This window comes from Chlamydomonas reinhardtii, chromosome 6 (genome assembly GCF_000002595.2).
Source record: "Chlamydomonas reinhardtii strain CC-503 cw92 mt+ chromosome 6, whole genome shotgun sequence".
Lineage (NCBI taxonomy): Eukaryota > Viridiplantae > Chlorophyta > Chlorophyceae > Chlamydomonadales > Chlamydomonadaceae > Chlamydomonas > Chlamydomonas reinhardtii.
Window position 1 is genome coordinate 8,107,125 of NC_057009.1, and position 16,994 is coordinate 8,124,118.

Sequence of the window (16,994 nt, forward strand, 5' to 3'; positions counted from 1 at the left end):
GGTGAGTGGTGCATTCTGACTATCTCTGTCAGTCAAGTCGAGTCAGGTTTCACGAAGCAAATAGGCGGTAGGCGATAGGAAAAGCTGGCCTGGATGGATCGAGTTGGATCCTGGCGTGTTGATATTGAGCGTTGCTGCCACTGCTGGTATCCAGTCTTGCGTGTGTTGATGTTGGATTTCTGAACCACTGGATGGTTACAACACTTACAAGGTCATACATTGGGCTCGCGCTGGTCACCCACCAAGAATCTGCAGGTTGCGCCGCAATCCCCATCCCGGCCGCTATACCGTTCTTTTCCCGATATCCTGTCAATTCTGATTGCAATGCCCCATTGATCATTGTACACACCTCACCCCATGCCTGCAACTTTGCACCACAACTCACGTAATGGATGCATACGTAAGGCACACGCCGCGTCCAGCCCCGCTACTGCTCCGCATCCTCACCCTGACAACACCGGGACAGCGGCAGCGCTCACTTCGCGCCAAACGGGTTGTCATCGCCGAACGGGTTGTCACCACCAGTGCCGAATGCATCGTCACCGAACCCTGAGGCCGCCGCTGCCGCCGGAGCCGCGGCAGGAGCGGGAACGGGAGCCGCGTGCGCCGCCGCTGGCACCGCCGCTGGTGCGGGGGCCACGGGGGCTACTGCCGGCGAGCTGCCGAACGGGTTCTCCTCCTCACCGAAGCCCACCGCCGCCGCCGCAGCGGCCGAAGGGGCCGCCGCCACGGCACCCACGCTACCCGCGTTGCTCACCGCAGCCGCTAGACCCGCTGGAGAGCCGGCAACGCCAGAAGCAAAGGGGTTCTCCTCCAGTGCTCCACTGTCAGCCGTAGGCAGTGGCGGTGGCGCCGCGGCAGCAGCCGGAGCGGCCGCCTCAGCGGACCCGAACGCCGGCGCATCGCCAAAGGCAGTGCCGGCGCCGCCGGAGCCGAAGGCGTCATCGCCGAAGCCGCCACTCGCCGCTGCAGTAGCCGCGGCTGCCGGCGCCGCAGCCGGGGCTGGGGCGGACGCGGACGCAACTGCACCTGAGCCGCCGGCGGAGCCCATTGTGGGCGCCGGCACCGAGCCAAATGCGTCGTCGCCAAATCCTGCGGCGGCCGGCACCGCCGCCGCCGTCGCCGCCGCCGCCGCAGCAGCAGGCGGCGCGCCGCCGAAAGAGGCGCCAAATGCCGGCGGCTCCTCCTCAAACGCGAAGGCGAAGCCGGCGCCGCCGCCACTGGCAGTTGCCGAGGGCGCGGCCGGCAGCCCTGCGCCAGGCGTCGGCACGGAAGGCGCCCCGCCAACTGACGCCACCGAGCCGCTGGCAGCGACAGCAAGAGGCGCTGGAGTGGGGGCCGGGCCGCTGCCGAAAGCGGGGGCGTCGTTAAACGCTGGCGCGTCGCCGAAGCCGTCGCCGCCGCTCGGGCCGGCGAAGTCATCAGGCAGCATCTTGGGCGCCGCCGCCGCTGCCGCCGCGGCAGCAGGCGCAGCGGCAGCCGCAGGTGCACCGCTGGGCTTGGCAGCCGCCGCGCCAGCGGCGGGCTTGGCCGCAGCCGCAGCCGCGGGCGCCGGCGCGTCCTTGATGATGGGCTTGGGCGCGTCGGCGCCGGGCAGTGCGTTGACGGTGATGAAGCCGCGGGCGTCCGCGTCATCGTCCGCCCAGTCCAGCACGCCTGGAGAGGCGACAGAGAGGCGGGGGCAGCATCAAGGCAGGTTGAAGGCGGTACATATCCTCTTATACATGCGTCGGCAATAACCGGTGCGCTTCAGGTGGTGGCCTGCGCTGCGTGGCGTCGAGTTCTGCCACAAGCATTTCCCGGCATGGCACCCACGCAGGGCACCCCATCCACCACACCAGCTTGAGCTTGGCATCGAACTACTGACCATAGCCCCCGCAGCCCCGTGCCGCAGCCCCCACAGCCCCTCCCCGCAGGCGCCCCACTCACCCGCCGCCACCTCGTCCGCCCACACGTGCAGGCCGCTGAGGGTGGCCGGCAGCGCCTCGAAGGGCACCGCCACGCCGCCGCGCGCCGCCAGGCCGTGCAGGCCGCGGTACACGACGGCGGTGCGGCTGAGCAGCGAGGGCAGCGCCGCCAGGGTGCTGCCGGAGCGAGCCTCCTGCAAGCGGGGCGTGGCAGGGGCAGGCGCGAGGTGTCGGCAAAAGGAGGAAGGAAGCACGCGGGGCAATGTGTGCTTGTGTGTGGACGTTGCAAGCGTGCAGACGCACGTAGCGGCGGGTGAGTCCTTTGGCCTTCCCCTTCTGAGCCCGCGGCATCTCCCGCTCTCATGACCCCATGGACGCCTACCCCACCCCCTATTGCTCCCAACCCGGCCGCGCCCCCCGCACTTCATACTCGTAATTTAATTACTCTGGTCTCCACATCGACACCTACCCCCTGCCCCCTGTTGCATTGGGTTCGGTTCTGTTTGGGCTGGTATCTACAACCCCCCCCCCCACACACACACACACACGCACACACCTGCAGCTCCGCCTCCAGCGCCGCCAGCGAGGACTGGCACGCCTCCACCTCTGCGCCCGCCTCGCGGTCGCTCTCCGCCAGCGCCGCCAGCTGCTGCCGCGCCGCCTCCTGCTGCCGCCGCACGCCCTCCACGCCCGCCACCTTGGCGTTGCGGCTGGCCTCCGCCGCCGCCACGCGGCTGTTGAGCTCCGCCAGCTCCGACTCCAGCCGCGCCACGTCAGCCGGGCCCATGCGCTCGGCGGCGGCGATCTCGCCCTGGGGGAGCCATGGCGAGGTGAGGAGGAGGCGGCAATGACCGAATGAAGAATGGGTTGGTGTTGTTGTTGGTGGTGGTGAGACGAAGGGTGGCGGAGCACGTGGGCTAGGGGCCCGGGCCCGCCCTCGACCGCAGGCACGTCCTCCCCGGAAGCACAGCCTTTTCTCAAGCTCGCACACGTGCGCGATCCCTCCACCATCCTTCCATCATCCCCGTCCCCTCTGCCGCCTTCCGGCCCTCCCTCCGCCGCCCTCACCTCCAGGCGCTTCATCTTCTCCTCCAGCTCCGCCTTCTGCCCCATGAGCTCCATGATGTGCGCGTGCACCGCCGCGCTCTTCTCGCTGGCGGCCTCGGCGGCCTTGTACGACTGCGTGTTTGTAGAGGGGGGTTACATTCATGATTAGTCAAGGAAGTGGTAGACGGTGTGTGTAGAGGGGGGGGGAAGCCGTCCATGCAGAACATAGTGACTATGTCACGAGTACGAACTGCCGACGTCGGGGGCAGCGGTGGTTATGGTGGTGGCGCGCCATGTGCCGGAGGCCAGGCGGTATAGCAGCACTGTGTGTGTATGTATGCGGCGCCGTGCGTCTGCACACGGCGACCGCGCACAGAGGGTCCCACGGCGCACACACACAGTGCCGGGCCCAAGGCCACGTGCCGCCAGCGCGTATCCACACGCCAGTGCGTGTGCACCCCACCCCCGCTCAGCCGTCCCGTCCCGGTGCTACGCCGTACACCCCCAAGCTCCTGAGCCCGCCGCCCGCCGCCCGCCCGCCCGCCCTCACCGCGTCGTATCTCTTGCGCGTCGCCTCCAGCTCCTCCTCCAGCCGCCGCGCCTGGTCCTGGCTGGTCAGCAGCGCCACCTCGGTGCGCTGGCGGAACACCACCAGGTCCTGGAGGGGTGGGTGGGATGGGTTACATTCATGACTATTTAAGAAGTGAAGGCGTCGCCAGGAACAGTTGGGGGCGGAGAGCGAGTGGGAGTGTGGGGGTGAGAGTGCGGGTGAGCGTGAGGTCGAGAGTGAGAATGAGGGGTGCACCGCAGAGCGCCGCGGCGAGAGCCAGGTTCAGCGCGATGTAGTGGGGATCATGTGCGGTCCCATGTGAGGCTTTGGTTGGGTGACTGAGCTCGGCGCCACAGTGCTCGGGAGTCGGGGCCCGACAAGAGAGCCCACCCCGCATGTCCCAACACGGCCTGCTGCACCACATGCGACCCACTCGTACCTATAAATGTAACCCCCCACACACAAACAACACCCCCCGCCCGCACAACCCCACACCTGCAGCACGGTGGTGTACTGCTGCTGCCTCGCGCGCGCCTCCGCCGCGCGCTCGTCTGCCGTAATGAGCGCCTTCTCCTTGGCCTCGCACACCTGCTGCTCCTCCTGCAGCTTGGTCCTGGGAGAGGGAAACCGCGTGTGTGTGGGGAGAGAGGATTGTGAGGTTGGAGTACGAGCGCGGGAAGGCGGGCTTACCGCATGTGAATCATGAGTTTGTAGCTGTACCGCCGGCAACAAATGGAGTGAAGACACCCATACAATACGCCGAAGCCCTTCACCAAGCTTGCAGCCCAAGCCCGCAACAACCTTCCACACTTCTAGGACACACGGCCCTCACCGGTCCATGGCCGACACGCCCGCCAACAGCGAGGCCGGCACCGGCGGCACCGCCGAGGCGTGCGGCGGCGGCAGCGACACCGGCGGCAGCGCCGACGGGTCCAGCCGCGTCGGCATGGCCGCCGGCGGCGGCGGCGCGGCCATGTTGGAGGGCGCCGGCGCCGCCAGCACTGCTGTGATGTTGTTGCTGGTGCCGAACTGCGACTGAAGAGACCAGGTGGCGCCGTGGCCGGGCGCCGCGCCAGCGGCGCCCGGCGGCGCCAGCGGCGGCGCAGCCGCCGCCAGCGGCGCTGGCGCGCCGGCGACCGGCGGGAAGCCGGCGAGGCCGGGCGGCAGCGCTGTGGGCATGGGCATGCCGCGCTTGACCAGGTCGATGAGGTAGAGGTAGGCCACGAACTGCGGGCCGGACAGGCTGCCCGAGGTGCCCGCCACCAGCGTCCAGATGTCGCGCAGCGCGACCTTGTCCAGGCCCGACTGGCTGAAGAAGGAGAAGCACTCGGCGCCCTGGGGTTTTGGGGATTTTGGGGTTTGTGGTGGTTGTGGTGGTTGTGGTTGTTGGGCTGCAGGTGGTGAGGGCACCGTCGCTTGTGCGATTGCGACGTCTGTTCGGCAGCCAGCAGCCCTAGGACTTGGTGATTGGGATTTGGAAATGGCAGCCCCCGCCCCGCGCCCCGCCTTATGCGAGCGCCCATCGTTTCGACTGCGGCGGCGCCCAACCGGCAGCTCGCCGTCGCCGGCGAGGAGCCTTTAGGTATTGGCGTGACGACGGAAGCAGCCTTAACCCATAACGCACGCTGGAAGGCCCCGCCCTGCTCACCGTCAGGAAGCCATCCCGGTCCGCATCCAGTGCCACGAACTGCGCCTGGTAGCGCTGAAGCTCAGACACCGGCAGCGGCGGGAAGCCGCCGGGGGCAGCCGCAACAGCAGCAGCGGGAGGAGCGCCGGGCGCAGGGGCGGCCGCCATAGCCACAGGCGCGCCGGGCATGGCGCCAGGGGGCGCGGCGTAGGCGTAGCCGGCAGGCCCCGGGGCGGGGACCGGCGCCGCGGCGGGCGCGGCGGGGCGCGCGGCGGCCCCCGCGGAGCCTGGCACCTCCAGTCCCTGCAGCGTGGGCGGCGGCAGGGCAGCTCCCAGGCCGGCCACGATGGCGCGGGCCTGATCCACCGGTAGCTGGCCGCCGCTGACCTGTGCGGTGGTGCGGTGTGTGGTGCGGAGAGGCGGGTGTAGCAGGTGGGAGGTTCGTCACGCGCGTCGTGGGGGAGGGGGCGACTTGACAGGGTTGAGGGCTCATGTAGCTTAGTCTCGGCAGCACTAGCGGCGCCACCGCTTTGCGGTGTCTATGTTGGCGCATGCGGCGCCTTGCATCACAGCAGGCGGTCCGTGCAGCAGCCGCATGCTGAGCATACTGCACGGACAAGCCAGCGCCCCCATCTCCCACCTGCCACACGCACCTGCGCCAACGCCACCAGTCTCATGGCCGAAGAGAACTGGAACTGGTTCAGCTTCGCCCCGCCACCCGAGGACATCTCCCAAATCTGGCAAAGGGGAAATGGTGGGGGGCCAGCGAGGGAGTGTGCTTTCCGGGGTGGCACCCGGCGCGAGGGTAGTTGCGTCGTGAGGGAGACGCGAGGTCGTCACTGCACATTCCCGGCCAGCACCCGATGCAGCATGCTGTCATTTGCCCACTCTTGCTCCAGCTCCGCACCTGGCCAAGCACATTCTGCGGCAAGCCCGAACGCAGGAAAAAGTTGACAGCTTCCGCTCCTCCCACCGCTCCGTCCTTGTCCGCATCCGCAATGCGGAACCACTGCTCGTATAGCTGTTGAGCCATGGCTGCTCAAGTCTGTAGCGATGCGCGCTCAGAGGAGCATTCGCGGATTGATCCCGACTAACGCACTTGCACGGAAGGCCAAGTAAAAACACAACTATGTGAACCAACACCTACGCGTGCCGGGCAGCTCCAGGCAGGTTGAGCCCAGCTAGCAGGGCTCTGAGCATGGGGCAAAATCGGTTACCCTCCCCTCCATTTCGGTGAGAAGCGCAAGCCTCCCATAATCATAATTCTCGCTGTCCTGTTATGCTTACTTGCAAAAGAATGGCTGTCCTGACGTAGCTGAAACTCGAAAGGGCTCCCTCGCCCCGGTGTTCGTCAAACCCTTGGATACACCGCACCTTCCACGCTTGCCCAAGCGGACATACATACGCTGTGACATCACATTAGACAAGCTCCATTGATAAGTCACATAAACTTACTGGCTCTCCGCGTCGTGGGCGCCAAAAGGAGGATCAACCATGGCATCCTCAACCTCCGCTCCCTCTGTGGCGACCGAGCCCGAGTACCGCATTAAGCGGGTCCAGTTCTTCGGACGCGAGTCCGTGCCAATCTTCATGCAGAATGTGAACGGGCCCTGCCCGCTCCTGGCTCTGGTGCGTCCCGTATATGTGTGGGGGCCGCGGATGAACCTGGGGGCAGTTGCAGGGTTGCGCCAGGCACGAACCTGGAGCAAGTAGCGCCGTCTTGTCACCGCCCCCATGTTTGGAGCAGCAAATTACCTGCACCGTGCGGCTAATGTGGAGCGAGTGGTGTGAGCGCTATGTGCGTGTGGGCCGCACACTCCTGGGGAAGCACTTGAGTCACACATGCTCTTTCCAGAGGCGCCACGGCAACCTCAACTACGAACAGACGGGCGCAGCTGTACCCGCCCGCCGGTGCACACGTCCACACCGCCTCCCCCTCAATCCTACATCCCACAACACAGCTCCCAAGTTCCCCTCGCCCCATACCTGCCAAGTCCCAACCCACATCACCCTTGCCCCCCCCCTCCCCCTCCCCTACCCCCTCTCTCTCCCTCCCCCTCCACCCCCCAGGCCAACATTCTCTCTCTACGCAACCAGCTGCCGCCGCTGCCCGCCGCCTCCAACCCCTCCATATCCGAGAAGCGCCTCATCGCGCTGGTGGGCGAGCGCCTGCTGGACGCCAACCTGAGCTCCGCCGCCGCCGCCTCCAACGCCGGCTGCACCGACCTGCAACAGAACCTGAGCGACAGCCTGGACAGCCTGCACAAGCTGTGTGTGGGCATGGACGTCAACGTGCGCTTCAACAGCGTGTTCGGGTAGGGATGGCTGGGGTGAGGGGCGGGGATGAGGGGCGGGGGGCGGGGGTTGAGGGGTTGGGCTGGGTGGTGGGGGCTGGGGGTGGGGGGCTTGCAAGGATTGGTACAGAGAAGTGTAGCGAAGTAGACAGCAGGTGTGGTGTTGCGCGTACGCGCGCGCGGGGTGGGTTGCGGGGATGGGGTGGGGGGCGGTGGTTTTAGCAAGGCGTAACGAAGTCTGGAGGCGTTGTTAGACTCACGCACCTCATTTTTTCTTACTGGGAACCCCTCTTCGAACCCACCATGCCTCCCATTCTCCTCCTCCCACCCGCACCCACCTTTTCCGCCCTCCCATTGCTCCTCCTCTTGACTTGATTACCCCCTGCCACCCCGCAGCTTCGAACCCACGCAGTACGTGTCCATCTTCGACCTGCTGGACATCTCGCTGTGCCACGGCTGGCTGGTGGACCCGGACGACGCCGAGGCCGTCCGGGTGGTGGGCGGCCGCTCCTATAACGAACTCATCGAGCTCATCGTCACCACACTGGACGCAGTGCAGCCCACGCAGCAGCCGGAGGCGGCGCCGGCGGCGCAGCCGCCCGCCGCGGCGGTGGCGGCGGCTGCGCCGCCTCCGCCTCCAGAGCCGGCGGTGAAGCTTGAGCCCAACGTGCCCGTGATGCTCAGCCCGCAGGCCTCAGCGGAGGAGACGGAGCGGGCGCGGGCGGTGGCTGCGGCGGCGGCGGCGTCAGCGGCGGCGGCGGCGGCGGGGGCAGCTGCGGGGGCTGTGGAGGGCGCCACTGCAAGCGGGTCGGGGCAAGCCGCACCGGCGCCTGCGCCGGTTGTGGCGGAGCCGGGGCCAGAAGCGCCGGCGGCAGGCGCGTCAGCAGCGCCAGCGGCGGCCTCTGCGGCTGCTGGGCTTACGTCCACCGGACCCGCACCTTCACCAGCACCCGCACCAGCACCCTCGCTCGCGCCTGCGGCGCCGGCGCCAGCCGCTGCGGTCGCATCGGAGCCGCACCATCAGCCGGAGGCGACCAGCCGCAGCGGTGGCGGTGGAGCTGCCTCCGGAGGGAGCCCTGCGCCCGGCACTGGTGCTGCTCCTGCTGCCTCTAGCTCGCCGGCTGCGGCGGCGGCAAGCAGCCCTAACGGTGGAGGTGGAGACGGGCCGGCGGCGCCGCCGCCCTTCCGCCTGGACCCCTTGGAGGAGGCGCCGCCGGGACCGCCCGCATACCCGGCGATTGTGCCCACGCCCTCGGTTGCGGCCGCGCCGGTACCGGTGGGGGAGCCGGTGCCGGAGGCTGCAGCGCCCGCGGCAGCGGCGCCAGTGGACGTGCCCGCGACTGCGGCAATGCCGGCGCCGTCCGAGGCGCCCCCAGGGACCTTGCTTGCGTCAGCGCCGGTTCCGACGCCTGCGCCAGCAGCCGTGCCGCCACCTGCCGCAGCAGGACCCGCTGCAGCCACATCAGCGCCTGCACCCGCGGCACCGACGGCAGCTGCGTCGGCGGCGCCGGCAGCACTGCCGCCAGCGGCGACTGCAACACCGCCACCAGTGGTGCCGGCGGCAGCACCGCCCCCAGTGGCGCCGGCAGCACCCCCACCAGCAGTGCCGGTGGCGGCACCGCCCCCAGTGGCGCCGGCAGCACAGCCACCAACGGCGCCTGCAGCACCGTCGCCAGCGGTGCCGACGGCGGCAGCGCCACCAGTTGTGCCGCCGGCAACACCGTCGCCAGTGGTCGCGGAGGCGGCGTCGCCACCAGCGGCGGCGGCGGCGGCACCCCCACCAGCGCCGCCGGTTGCAGTGGGCAGCGACCTTATCAACTTCGACGACGACGAAGACGACGTTCCCCCGCCACCCCCACCTCCTCCCCCTCCACCTCCTCCCCCGCCCCCTCCGCCGCCCCCTCCCATGCCGCCCGCGCCCTCTCCGCCGCCTCCTCCCCAGCCCTCCGCCGCCTCCGCCACCCCCTCTCCCCCTGGCCACCACGACGCGCACGACCCGGACCGCCTGGCCCGGCGCGCCTACGAGGTAATGGTGGCCAAGGACTTCCTGGACGGCTCCTGCTCGCAGCTGACGCCCTGGGGGCTGCGGGCGCTCAAGGCAGGGCTCAGGCCGTCGCAGTGAGTGGACATGGGCAGCGGGACGGAAAGGGGAATGGGTGGCGGGCACGTGGACGTACTTGAAAGGGAAACAGGGACGGAATGGGCGGGACCGCTTCTGAGCGCGGCAGCGTGGAGGGTTATGGCCTTAGGTGAGGGGACTGGAGGAAAGCTTGCACCTGTCCCGTCCGCGCGCGGCCTCGCTTCCTTTCTTGTCTCCAGCTCCGCCGTTCTCTTGCGTGGTCATGCCTAGAATCCCCCTCCCGCTGGTGCCCGGCCTCGACCCTACCGCCCCCGGCCCCCGTAGCTAATATTGAAATCACATACATACATGCACATACACACAAAGAGCACTTGTGACTTCATCACTTTGTCTTGCATGGACGGCCCCCCTCTCCTCCACCCCCCCAGGCTGGCCGTGTTCTTCCGCAACAACCACTTCAGTGTGGTGTTCAAGCACGGCACCAGCCAGGAGCTGTACCTGCTGGTCACGGACCAGGGCTACCTCAACGAGCGTGAGTGCGGAGGGGTGCTGGTGCTGCTGGTGCTGGTGGTGGTGCTGGTGCTGGTGGTGGTGCTGGTGGTGCTGGTGGCGGTGATGCTGGTGGCGGGGAGGAGGGGAGGAAGGGGCGCAGGCGCACGAGCAGTGGGGTGGGGTAGGGGGGCAGAGCGGGATTGCGGGTAGGAGGTATGGCTTTTGGGTGTCAGGGTGCTTGCTTGGGGTAGGCATTGTACGTATTAGCCATGACCTGCCAGCTCGAGCCCCTCCCTGTGCCCTTCTCCCTCCCCCGGCTCCGCAGCGGACGTGGTGTGGGAGCACCTGTCCAGTGTGGCTGGCGACACGCAGCTGTGCAGTGCCGACTTCAAACCCTTCAAGCCGCACAAGGACCCCGCCGTGGTGGCGGCGGCAGCGGCAGCGGCGGACGCAGGCGCCGCGCTGGTGCCGGGTGAGCACTGGGCTGGAACCGCACACAACACAAAACACACAGCAATTCTTGTTTGAGCTATATGGTGGCCAGGGCACCTCTACCCAAAGCTCTCAAGTCACTCGCAACTGACATGCCCGCACACACACACACACACACACACACACACACACACACACACACACACACTGCCGGACTAGCCCCTCACAAGTCTGCGCCCTTACGCCTGTCCAGCCTCTCACCCGCTGCCCTCCTCCCGCATCCACGTGCCCTCCAGGCGGTGACATGACCGAGGCCGACGCCGCCGCCATCGCCGCCTGCCTGGCGGAGGACGAGGCGGCGATGGCGGCGCAGCAGGACGCGGCCGTGGCGGCGGCGGCAGTGGGCGACGGCGACCTGGACCTGTCCGGCCTAGACCTACACGACTCGCCCGGTCCCGGGGGTGCGGGTGCGGGAGCGGGAGCGGGGGCACGCAGCAGTCCACAGTACCAGATCGGGCTGCCGGTGGGGGCGGCGGCGGCCTCGGCGGGCGCACGCGTGCCGCAGAGCTACGGCGCCACGGCGGGCGGCTACCCGTCTCCCTCGGTCGCACCCACAGGCGCACAGCAGCAGCAGCAGCAGCCGTACCCGGCCTACCCACCGCAGCAGCAGCAGCAGCCTTACCCGGCGCAGGCGGCACCCGCGCCAGCGGCGGCGGCTTCGCCGCGCCCGGCGCACTACCCGCCGCCCCAGCCGCATGCCGCCTCTGCCGCGGCGGCGGCGCACCACCAGCACGACCTGGATGCTGACCTGGCGCTGGCTCTGCGGCTGCAGGAGGAGGAGGAGGAAGAGGCGCGGCGGGAGGAGGCGGCGCGGCGGCGGCAGGGGCAGCAGGGTCAGGGGCAGCAGCAGGCGGGGGCGTACGGGCATCATCACCACCAGCAGCAGCAACAGCAGCAGCAGCAGCAGGTAAGGCTGGCGGTGTGGGTCGGTGTGGCGTGTGACGTGGTGCAAGTTGTTATGTTACCTCCGCGTGGTACTTGACTCGCTATAAATGACGCTTGGGCAATGTCTCGAACTACCGTGTGCTTGTGCTCGCAGGCTGGGGGCGGCGGGTATCGTGGCGGGACCTACAACCCTGCGTACCGGCAGCAGGCGCAGGGGCAGGCGCGGCCGCCGGCGCCGCAGCAGCCGCCACAACCGCCACCAGAGGATAAGGACAGCAAGTGTGTGATGATGTGAGGACGCTGGCATGAACGTGTTTTACGGCACGTGATGCAAGGGCTGTCGTTGTGAGGCACACTTTGATATATGTGGTACAGTGTGCTGCAGGGGTGTTGGGTGTGAGGCTTGATGTGTCCACACGGGCCTGTGATTTCATGGAAACGTTGCTGCGTAGGCTGCGTGCGTGTTGCACTTGATATGCACAGGGGGCTATGTGCGTGAGAGATACCTAGTGGCTACATGGTAGGGTTACAAGTGCGAGCGGGACGCAGTCGTCGAAGGGCAATGCACTCTCGAAGGCCCTGAGGACTGGCGGGAAAACCACAGAGGCATGCCCGGTCGCACATCGTCGATGATGCGGCTGCATCCTGAGCTGTTCGCATTTGTATTGCTTTTGGTAGCCTGTCGAGATTGCGGGTATACATACATGCGGTTGAAAGAAAATCCGAAGACGACAGTTCGCAACACCCAAGCGCCAATCTGTCGCTGGGCGAGCCGCAACACTAAGAGCAGCTGGATTACAATTGTTTCCACCAGTTCAACCACACAACGCCTGCAACAATGCATGAATTGTCAGCCGAGAACAAGTCTGTGCCAGCAACTAAGCAAGTCACTCGAGTTTGGTTGCACATCCTTAGCATAACCATGTAAATAATACTGCTGGATTATCGGCTGATAATATCACGGGACGCACTGACGAACATGACCGTGTTCCCGACACGCGCGGCCCTACGCATGTTGGCCGTGCTGCTGCTGGCGACCGGCCCGCTCCGAAGCAACGCCCGTTGGAGCTCGCGTAGCAAGTCTCAGAAATCCCCTCACCCCACATCCCGGACGCCGTCTGTGCGCGCCTCTGCGGCCTTGGGCGCCCGCCGGCCCACCACCTCGGGTTCCAGGCCTGGGTCCAAAACCCGACCCTCCTCCACCGCCTCCTCCTCCTCCTCCTCCTCCTCCTCCTCCTCCTCCTCCTCCTCCTCCTCCTCCTCCTCCTCCTCCTCCTCCTCCTCCTCCTCCTCCTCCTCCTCCTCCTCCTCCTCCTCCTCCTCCTCCTCCTTGTCATCACCATCATCATCGTCGGCAGCAGCAGTAGCAGCCCCCAGGCCACTGCCACGAGATGAGGACCTGGTGATGGTACTGCCCACGGCGCCGCACCGGCTGGAGCTGGCCCACACCAGCGCCCGGGCCGGCCGCGGCTTGACGCACGTGGGCGCCGCCGCCACCCCCGTGCGGGCGGTGTACCTGCTCAACGACTCCAGGTGGGGCTCAGGGTGTGTGGGAGTCAGGATGTGTGGGACTCAGGGGTGTGGTGTCGGGCGTGGGGCTGGGGTGTGGGGCTGGGGCATGGGGCTGGGGCCTTGCTCCGGGTGTGGATGGCGTGTGGGCGGTTGTCATTGTGATTGCGGTTGTGGTTGTCTGCGCTGGATGTCTGGGCCTGTGCAGGTGAGGTCGTGCACCACGGCAGCTGTTGCCAAGGCAGGTGCTGCTGCAGCACTGACGGCATTGCACTCCCACCACCCATGCCGTCAACATGGCCCCCTCCCGGACTGCCTGCCTGCTCCCTGAAACCCCTCCCCCCTGCCTGCACGCAGGCTGGCTGCCGAGCTGCAGCACACCTACGGCCGCAGCCACAACGAGACCTACCTGGCCTGGCCCGACCGGCCGGACAGGCGGCGGCCGGGGGATGCGCGGGTGGCGCTGGCGCCGTGGCTGGCGGCGGGGTGAGCGAGGGGTTAACTTTGAACCAATCCCGGAAGGAAACAGTCGCGCTGCAAGGGGAAACTGCAGCCGCATATGCGAGGGGGTGAGGGAGGGGCGCGGGGGAGTGGGGAGAGAGACTGGATGGGTGGTAATCGCGAAGTGTTCAGAATGGAGGCGGTGTGCGCAACGGTGTGTGAGGCATGATGGCGTGGCGGCGGGCGGGCTGACACGCGCACCGCCCACGGCCCATGCCACCTCGGTGCAGGGAGCTCAAGTACTCGTTCAAGTGGATGCTGTTTGGCGACGACGGTGCGTCCGGTTGTGTGCGCGCCTGTGCACTCGCGTGCTCCCATCTTCTGAACCAGTTGCCCGGCCCCCCACTCCCGTCCACTCACCTGCGCTCCCCACGCCATTCCCACACCTCCTCCCACGCCTCCTCTCCACGCCTCCTTCCAACAACCCCCTCAAAGACACGCTGTTCTTCCTGGACGGAGTGAAGGACGTGCTGCGTGACTACGACCCCGAGCTGCCCTACGTCATCACTGGTGAGCCCGGGCCGTGCCCAGTAATGGTTATAGTTAAGGCCGCATGTGCAGGTTGTCGGCGACAAGCTGCAGCTTATCCCAGCACCCAGTCTGACCCCGACCCCGGTCACCAACACATTCCGTACCGTACGGTACGCGCTTTGTTTAATGTTTGCTTAATTATATTATTTCCATGCCACACAATCGCACGCAGACTCGTTCTGGCACCGCGACAAGCAATACATGCAGGAGGCCCCGCGCTGCCTGCCCTGCCACGTCACCCCGGCCTACCGCGCCTGGGCCGCAGACCGACCAGACCACCACGTGCCCCGCCTGAGGCCGGGCCAGACCCACGCCACGTTTGCGGCGCCGCCCGTGCCGCCCGCGGGCTGCCCCTGCACCCCCGACCTGGCGTGTGCCTACACGCTCAACGTCAGCACGGAGATATCCGATGAAGACAAGGTGAGCTGGCCTGCGTGCACGGAGGGGTTGTGTTGTTGGGAACGTGGTGGAGGACGGCACCTGGGGAGGTACGGAGGTGGGGCGACTTAGGCTGCTGGTGGGATGTGGTTTAGCGAAGAACCCACGGTCTTTATGATGGAGCAGTCACTTGCTGCCTGTGGGTGGTAAGAGCGAATGTGCTAGCCTTGAAGGCGGATTGCTTGCGGCTGTAACGCGAGGGCTTGTCATCAACTTCTTTGCATCCCTAATGCCCACACGCCCTCGCCCACAGGTCTCCAAGGAGCCGGTGGCTTGGTCCGGCGACAGCAGGCGGTGGGGCCTGCCAAGCGACTTCCCGGGGTCGCCGTGTGACTACAGCATATTCCACGGGTGGGTCACTACTGCAACCCGTCGTTTGGGATGTTGGGGAACGCAGCCAACATGTGGTTGAGCCCTATGGCCGGGTGCCTGTCGTAGAGTGTGTGTGTGTGTGTGTGTGTGTGTGTGTGTGTGTGTGTGTGCGCGCGCGCGTGTGTGTGTGTGTGTGTGTGTGTCAGTGTGCTCCACTAGATGGGTTAGGCTGGATGGGGTCGGGCGCATTCATCGACATAACCAGCGTGGCGCACGTGATGAATCGCCACGACTTGCAGGGGCTCGGGGGTGCTCATCTCTGTTGCAGCCTTGCGCCTGGTGAGGAGGATGGCTCGTGCCGACTATCAATGACGGGCCGGCAGCACGCTGACTTGCACTTCAGCCACAGCTGCTAGGGCATTTGCTGCAACAGAGGGGAGCTACGTGACCCTTGCGGACATTGCCAATGCGCTCATAGCAACCACACTCCTTGAGCTCACATTTGGGCCGGTGTCCGCCGCAGGTGTCATTCGACCAGGCTCTGGCGTGTATGTACGACTTCCCGGCAAACACCTCCTCCGCCCCCGGCTCCTTCAAGGTGCGGGCAGTCGTGAACACGTGCAGGCCTTCCAAGTGAGGGCTGCAGGGCGATGTGGCGTCAGTTTTTCTGCCTTGCCAGGGCGCAAGGGCCGGCCGTGCCGCACCATATGATCACACACACGCACGCTCGCAAGGAGTTAGTGGGGCCACACGGACTCCAACCCATGCAAGTGCTCATGCTCGTGCGCACCTCGCACCACACCTAGGCTCATGCTCGTGCACCTCGCACCACCCCACCTAGGCTATGGCGCACGGCGACCGCCTGACCTCCCGCTGCTTCTGGCAGCACGGCCTGGCGATCACCGACCCCGGACTGGCGCTGACCAAACACCGCCTGTCGGCATACGTGGTAAGACTCGAACAGGAGCGACCGCGAGGGACCGGCGGCCGCTGTCTACACCGTGCGACCAGCGACGATTCCATGCACTCCACCACACGGTCCCCGTCTTGACACCTCATCCTAAAAGGCTAAAACACAACCGGTACCGGTACGCCACCAGCTCCCTCCCGCCCCCTCGTTCCTTTGCATTGGGTCCGGTTTACTTTGGGCTGGTATCTGGAACTCCCCGCCTCGCTCCCCCCTGCCTCCCTCGCTCTCCCCTGCCGCCGCCGCTCAGGGTCGCGCCATGGACAGCGACAGCGCCAACCGCCACGCGCTGGAGCGAGCGCTGGAGCAGCAGCTGGGGCCGGAGTGGCTGTGGGTGGGTGCAGGGCGCAGGCTGCAGGGTGCGGGAGGGAAGGTGCAAGGCGCAGGGCGGTGTGGGAGGGCTTCGCACGCAGTGGCAGGGATGTGAGGTGTGGCCCGTGCGGCCATATCCCGGGGGAGCGCTTGATAAGATACTGGCACAAGTTACTTGCACGGTACTGTATCAGTACTTCAGTAGTAATTCGCCACCGCTATCGGCTTCCAACCCACTCATTGACCCCGCCCTTGCTTCCTCGTCCACACCTATCTGCAGTCCATACTACACATGGTGGCGGCGCACGTACGGCACTCCAACGTGTCAACCGCCACCATGCGGCGCATGGCAGCTCTGTACGGCGGCGCCCGCCACAGGGCGGCTGCGGCGCTGGAGGCGGCGGGGCTGTCGGCACGGGGCGAACTGGATGCCCACACCGCGGCCACGCGTGCCGAGCTGGAGCGGCTGCTGCCGCAGGAGGCCTGGGTGGCGGCGGCGAGTGGGTTGCTGGCTCCCACGGTGTCGGCGGCGGCGGCTAGAGGGAGAGCAAAGGCGGAGGCAGCAATAGCAAAGGCAGGAGGACGCGGCGGCTTGGAAAGAGGCGCCGTGGAGAATGGAGGTGGGGCCGCGATGGAGGAGGTGGGGAGAGGAGGAGTGGGTGAGGAAGATGAGGGTGCAGAGGGTGGGGAGGGTTAGTTGGAGGAGCCTAGGCTAGTACCGGAGCGGCTGTAGCGGAAGCAGTGTGGGCTGGTCGGCTCCGCACCTGCTGCTCCTGCTGCTGCCAAGCTTACAACGCAAGTTCGATGGTGCTGAGGAGGGAGCGGGCATGCATCTGATGGATGTCGAGGTGTTGCACTAGCAAGCGCCCTTGTAGTATAACAATGCATGAGGTTGGATAGAGACTGGGGAAGCAAGTTGTGGCCCCGGGCTGATGAGGCCGCAAGTACGGCGACACTGGCTAGATAGGACATGGGCGGCCTGGCTCATCCGGGCTCATGTTAGTTGGAGGCGCATCGTGCGGGCGCATGCTAGATGCCTGATCAGTCGTG

At 66.8% G+C, this 16,994-nt stretch overlaps 3 protein-coding genes across 3 annotated transcripts; 2 read left to right on the forward strand and 1 right to left on the reverse strand.

The window, feature by feature from the left end:
- Positions 1 to 183: 183 nt before the first annotated feature.
- On the reverse strand, positions 184 to 6,301 carry CHLRE_06g304800v5 (uncharacterized protein). Its single transcript, XM_043063678.1, has 10 exons — positions 6,039 to 6,301; positions 5,785 to 5,868; positions 5,153 to 5,518; positions 4,337 to 4,839; positions 4,000 to 4,117; positions 3,505 to 3,612; positions 2,976 to 3,086; positions 2,464 to 2,718; positions 1,930 to 2,101; positions 184 to 1,656 (listed from the first exon to the last, which is right to left on the reverse strand). The coding sequence occupies exons 1-10, from the start codon at positions 6,162 to 6,164 to the stop codon at positions 476 to 478; spliced, it is 3,024 nt and encodes a 1,007-aa protein (XP_042924384.1). The 5' UTR covers positions 6,165 to 6,301; the 3' UTR covers positions 184 to 475.
- Positions 6,302 to 6,421: 120 nt separating this feature from the next.
- On the forward strand, positions 6,422 to 12,273 carry CHLRE_06g304850v5 (uncharacterized protein). The gene is made up of 7 exons (XM_043063679.1): positions 6,422 to 6,760; positions 7,202 to 7,446; positions 7,822 to 9,543; positions 9,934 to 10,037; positions 10,323 to 10,469; positions 10,726 to 11,396; positions 11,529 to 12,273. Exons 1-7 carry the CDS (start codon positions 6,626 to 6,628, stop codon positions 11,667 to 11,669), a joined length of 3,165 nt encoding a protein of 1,054 aa, XP_042924385.1. The 5' UTR covers positions 6,422 to 6,625; the 3' UTR covers positions 11,670 to 12,273.
- Positions 12,274 to 12,321: 48 nt separating this feature from the next.
- On the forward strand, positions 12,322 to 16,993 carry CHLRE_06g304876v5 (uncharacterized protein). The gene is made up of 11 exons (XM_043063680.1): positions 12,322 to 12,907; positions 13,241 to 13,369; positions 13,615 to 13,658; positions 13,820 to 13,894; positions 14,088 to 14,335; positions 14,607 to 14,704; positions 14,965 to 15,004; positions 15,189 to 15,263; positions 15,507 to 15,614; positions 15,883 to 15,966; positions 16,225 to 16,993. The coding sequence occupies exons 1-11, from the start codon at positions 12,354 to 12,356 to the stop codon at positions 16,639 to 16,641; spliced, it is 1,872 nt and encodes a 623-aa protein (XP_042924386.1). The 5' UTR covers positions 12,322 to 12,353; the 3' UTR covers positions 16,642 to 16,993.
- The last annotated feature ends 1 nt before the right edge of the window (position 16,994 follows it).